We start from the raw sequence: 5,849 nt of genomic DNA, 5'->3' as shown, positions 1-5,849 counted from the left end.
TTTTCTCTCATTTCTTCCTTACTTTTCCAATTATTCCTTTACTGGCATTCAGAGACATCTTACCTGTCATCTTCTCATGAGCTTTTTCAAAACTGTAGGAAGTTCATCCTTTTATTGTCATTTGTAGCTTTATCATTTACAAATTACTACCATTTCTAAAATTTACTTGAACTCATTTCCTTTTTATTACCCTTCTATATTTTCATAGTCCTTAGACTTCTTAATTAGTTACTGGAAGATAAAAATTATCAACATAAAATCTTTTATATTCCCTGTCCTCTCATATTTGTAATCTTTTTCTTATTCAAAGCATTTCCAAAATTATTCCTCCAGGATTCATTACAGCTTTTCTTAATTAAGAGAATACTTGCCTCCTTCTAACATTATTTTATATACCTCAAACGTAAGAGTCTCAAAAATCTAAGAAACCCCACTCATAACATGAATGCTTACTATCCAAATGGAATAATAACCAGTGAGGTCATGTATGTGTATATAACTCAAATAGTAGTCAATGACTTTTCATGGGCAATGCATTAAAATACACACACAACACACACACACCTCCCATCCACAAGATTCAGGCAAAAACCAGAAGTTCTTATTTTCTCAATCTCTCTTCAGTTTCTCTTTTGCTTACGGCAACAGGTGGCATGGTTCAGGAACCTACACAAAACTGAGTGAAGAAGAAAATGTTTTTATTAATCACAACATGAAATTGACATGACATCCCATTAGGATTGAACCAGGATAAATAATGCTATTATAAAATTTACACTCTTCATATCCATTTCAGAGGAAAATATTACATTATTAGGGCTCTTCTAGAAGGGTCTTACAGAATGATTTCAGTAAACCTTTTGCTTTTCAGTAGTAAATAGCAACATATATTCTCAAACTGCTAAAAAGTAGTTAGAAAGGCAACCAGAAAACTTATGATGATAACAACCGGCAGGATTAGTGCTATTCTGTTAAACATTAAGAACCACATTCCTATTTTAGCTGTTACATCAATGCACCTTTATCATTGGTAAGGCAACCGTTTGCTGGGGCCGCCACAATGATGAGCAAGTTTCCTTGGTAATGGATACCTGCGTCAAGACTCAAATGAGTTTCCTTTCCCAGGTTTGCTGTCTTTTGGAGCAGAAACAAATGGCTTTGACTTCTGTAGAGAACGAGGCTAATACTTTGAAATTTAGCTGTCGCAATCTTCTAACTTATAATTTGAAAGGGGAATGAATTATTATTAGGAGTAAGTCTGTGAAACACTTCCAGTTTTTAAAATAACAAGGCTTCTGAATAACTTCTCAACCCTACCTTTCCATGTTGGTACACGACTTGATAAACCTAACACGTGTGATCTATACTGCAGTAATTCTTCTATCAGCTATAGTTTGCTTTCAGTTGGGGTTAGGGTTGTGGTTTCAAACAATTTCTACATAGAAAGCATCTTTAAATAAGTTTCCTTTTCACTGAACTGAGACTTTTTTTTCACTTATGTGCCCGTGGAAGGCAATTTAAACATACACATATATACACGCGCGTACCTGTGTGTGTGTATATATGTCTTTTTTAAGTAAGTTACTTTTACCATTGGAATACAACTAGACTACAGGGACGCCTCTGTGAAGACAGGCTGGTCTTCCCTATGAGTCGTCCTCTAGGTTGAGGAAGGCAGGTACAGTTCGCTGAAGGATGTGATGAGGCTGTAGTAAGTCTTCTCATCATCCGTCAGTCCCGCATTGCCGGGTCTCACCACCACAGCGACATGAACATCTGCTTCCTCAGCAGCACTGGCCTCTGTGAAAATCAAAGTATGTGTCAGAGACATCACAATATGATGTCTGAGATTTGCTTCAAAGTAATTAGGGCGATGTGGAAAACTAGGAAACAGGTTTGGCCCTGATTTGATCATTGTTGAAGCTAGAAGTTGGCAACATGGGGGTCTGGCCACATTATTCTCTTTTATGTAACTTTTAATGTTTCCATAATAGAGTTGCTTTTTTTTTTTTTTTATTCTTACTATAAAACTATACCTGACAGACTAGAATGGTTTAGACTTCCCTGTCCCAGTGTATAGTGTATAGCGTACCCTAGACTTCCGAGCTTTTATTAAGTACTTATGAATGCAGAAGGTAAAGGCCATGTTCTGTCCACGACTCTCCTCCATTCCCTCTCATCAGTCCCACATAAAACTGAGGGTTTCCCAAAAGGCAGGCTGTCTGTAATAATACCAGTTAGGCAGAGATGGGACAAATGGAAGCCCATGATTCAATCAGGCCAAAATTCCTGCTGTCACTTGCCTGGAAAATTCCTACTCTTCAAAATTCAGCTCAAATATCTTATCTTCCAGATAAGATATCTTCCAGATAAGATTCCTACCATGTGTATTAGAGCATCCCATGTGCTCCTTTAACACCTTGTATTTAGCTCTCTCATGACTATATGAATTGACATGCTATTATCTGTTGTCTCTCTTCTCATTAGACTTAGTGAGTACCTTAAGATCAGTGACTGCATGTGGACAGAAGTGAAAATAGGACTAGTAAAATGAAACTAGGTAAGCTAGGTATAGCAGGGAACATCTCTAATATGCCTTGGGTTACAGTCCTCTCTCCATTGTTTCCATGTGAAAGATAACAGCTAATGCCTTATATTAGTTTAGTACCTACTATGTGCCAAGTACTATTCTAGGAACAGACATATGAACAAAACAAAGCTCCTGTCTTCATGGAGCTCCCATTCTTATTTAAATCTTCACAACAACCCTGAGGTAGTTAGTATTACTATCCCTATTCTACAGACACGGAAAGTGAGAGCTAGCAAGTGGCAGAGCTAACGTTTCAAAGTGTCAACCTGACTCTATGGTCTCTGCTCTAGAACAAGGGCGAAAAAATTATGACGTACCACCTGCTTCTGTAAATAAAGTTTTATTAGAACACAGCCATGCCCATTCATTCATGCATTGTCTATGGCTGCTTTTCCACTCCCAGGACAGAGTTTTAAGAGTAGAAACAAAGGCTGTAGGGCCTGCAAAGCCTAAAATACACTACTGGCCCTTTACAGAGCAAGCTTGCCAACTCCTGCTCTAGAGCAATACTACTCCAAGTGTGGTCTATGTACTTATAGTGGGGCAACCACCTGGAAGCTTGTTAGAAATGCAGAATCTCAAGTCCCCAACATGGAACTACTGAATTAGGATCTGCAATTTAACAAATGACTGACTTCTGAGCACACAGGGTAAGTTTTGATCAGAAGTCTCAAGGAAAGAAAACTGGCAAGAGAGGAGGCATTCTGGGCAGACATAAAGCCATGTATAAATATTGGAAGAATAGAGCGAGTGAGTGAGTGAGCGAGTGTGAGAATAGAGCACACAGGTCAGACAGAGCAAAACTGGTGAAGAATCTGAAATACATTCTGTGGAGTTTAGATTTGATGTAATACGAAACCACAGTCATTTCCTATCATTTGGAAAACAGTTGCACCATCAAAATGGGTTACAGGGCAACAGTGCAGAACGAGGTAAGAAGCTCCCAGAGGGAGTAAATGGGGCAGAGCCATCTCTTCCATGTCCAGCTTCTGCTCTTCCTGTGAAAGGGCTGTCACTTCCCAGAGCAAACAAAGTGCTCAACAATCCCCTCTTCGTGTGGAAATCCCATCCTCAGGCAAACTCTGCAGACCCCTTCACCCGCAGTTCCCAGCCTGACTGCCTCAAGCAAAGCTTTCCTCTTGACTAGCAACCCAGGATCTCAACTAAGTTGAGCCACCACAATCCACGATCCACGTGGGACCTGACACTAGCCAATGACTTTTGCACACTCAGCCTCTTACCGGCATCACCACGGGGCAAGTGTTGTCCTTGTGCATCTGTCTGCCCTGTTGGCACAATATTGACTTGAAACCCTGGGCCTCCTTCCTTTCCTCCAAGAGGAAAAAGCCTTTCAGGGTCTCTTTTTCATACTTGGATGTTATTTGGGATACCAAATAGTTAGTCTTCCATTCTGTCTTGGCAGTGGAGTCTGGGCATGTGGTACCAAAAACACAGGATCAGAAATAACAGAAAAGAACAAGGCAAGCAGCCAGCTGCCTGGCCGCATCCCAGCTACACATGAGCCCAGTTCTGGCCCTACTGCTTCACTGGGTGTGGAGCTGGCAGAAGATGAGGGACAAGAACAAAACCTCCGTGCGGAGGCCTTGGAGAAAGTCAATTTTGTTTTGAGGCCAACTTGGGGATTATCTCTATTCGCTAAAGTTAAGAATAGTTTCTGGGACTGCAGCCTAAGGAAATCGCTTCAGTGAAAAGAGAAAAGACATAAAATTATAGATGTACTATGATAACAACTAGAAAAAAAATGTGGCTACAGACAAGACTATGAAGAACCTGTATGTGATCTTACTAGGGCAGGGATTATAATTATTAATAGTAACCATAAAGTGAGGGAGGGGGGAAAGTCTGGGGATCATAACACATTCAATCCCAGAATGCTTGAGACAGACTCCATGCGGAGCTCCAGCCACAAAGCAGATCTCTGATGCTAAGCCGGCAGAAACTTATCATCCAAACTGCTAGGAAATTAAATAGAAGGCAAACCATTCATTTATATGAATGACAGAAAAGCAATTCACAGATTAAACCAGCTAACCTCAGCAGAGCAGGGCCTATCTCCTTTCCATAAGGAACAAAGCAAAATAAAAGGTATTCAAATTATCATTCCTCACAGAAACTGCTGGCTTTCATACCCTTAACCTGTGTAGACAGTAGAGCAACCTCCCCACCCCACCACTCTAAGTCCCCAAAAGCCATTCTTAAAAGAAGGTAAATCGTAACTTTAAATCGGAAGAAGTTTCTGTACAGAAATAAGATAGGCGAATATTTATAGTATATTTATAGTCAGGTAAAATGGCTGTTATCAAGGTTGATACTTGTCGATGGTACATTTATGTGGCCTGGCCACCTAGTTACACAGCAAACGTTGAAACATCTGTCTCTCTTCTCCCTTGGTGCAGTCAAGCAGTAAATGTAAAGTTTTCCAGGACAGGGAAAAACAAGACAACAGTTTGTAGGAACCCTTGGACTTTGAACTGACCCAAGCCAGGATATGCAAGACAGGGGCTGATCCCCACAACATCTGCTGAGTTTTCAAACTCGAGATAACAAATGGCTGTGATCTGGTACCATCCACCTGGATCAAAATTTCAGTCTACATTCACCAAGGCTTAAAATTTAACAGAAATATTAACAATTACTATATGTCTACCGCATGCTAGGTAAAATTAAGTTCCTCTTTCTCTAGAAAGCATTATTATAACTTTTGGAAGGCATTATACGTGATCTACGCTGGTTAGGATTTTTTTTAAACCGCTTAGCAAATTAGTACTTGCTTAGATACCTGTAACTCTTGCCTAACAGAACAGACCAAAAGCTGGAGGGTCGGCAGCAGAGAGAGAATACAGTTCATACACACTTCTTCTGCTAAGATACCTCTGTCAGCAGCTTGGGTTTGCCTTTGGGCCCTATCTCTGAAAGTCCTAGTGGGTGGGGGTTTCTCGAAGGACTAGAGAGAGGGATTTGGCCTGCAGACTATTGTAGCTGCCGCCGAGGGGCTCTGGAGTCACATGGAGCCAACTAGGCAAGAGAGCACCCAGCCCTGCACCTCTTCTCCCTGACGCCCTTCCCAGCCTGCTGGGGAACAGTGTGTCAGGGCAGCCACACAATACACAAAGTCTTGTTCTGGGGATAAACGGAAGATGAAACTTCCAATCCAAGGTAAACAGAAGAAACAAATATAAAGAACTGCCCTTGGGGCACCTGGGTGTCTCAGTCGGTTGAGCATCTGACTTCAGCTCAG

General features: G+C 41.0%; 1 protein-coding gene across 3 annotated transcripts in view; it reads right to left on the bottom strand.

The window, feature by feature from the left end:
- Positions 1–748: 748 nt before the first annotated feature.
- ENOPH1 (enolase-phosphatase 1) overlaps positions 749–5,849 on the bottom strand; it is a 36,869-nt gene continuing 31,768 nt past the window's right edge. For all 3 annotated transcript variants that reach the window (XM_049630783.1, XM_049630784.1, XM_049630782.1), the window contains exon 6: positions 749–1,800. In XM_049630783.1, coding sequence (XP_049486740.1) covers positions 1,661–1,800 — 140 coding nt within the window. In that variant the 3' untranslated portion in view covers positions 749–1,660. The remainder of the gene's footprint in view (positions 1,801–5,849) is intronic.

The sequence above is a fragment of the Panthera uncia genome, chromosome B1 (genome assembly GCF_023721935.1).
Source record: "Panthera uncia isolate 11264 chromosome B1, Puncia_PCG_1.0, whole genome shotgun sequence".
NCBI lineage: Eukaryota > Metazoa > Chordata > Mammalia > Carnivora > Felidae > Panthera > Panthera uncia.
Note: the sequence above shows the minus strand (reverse complement) of the source record. Positions and strands in the feature narration are given on the sequence as shown.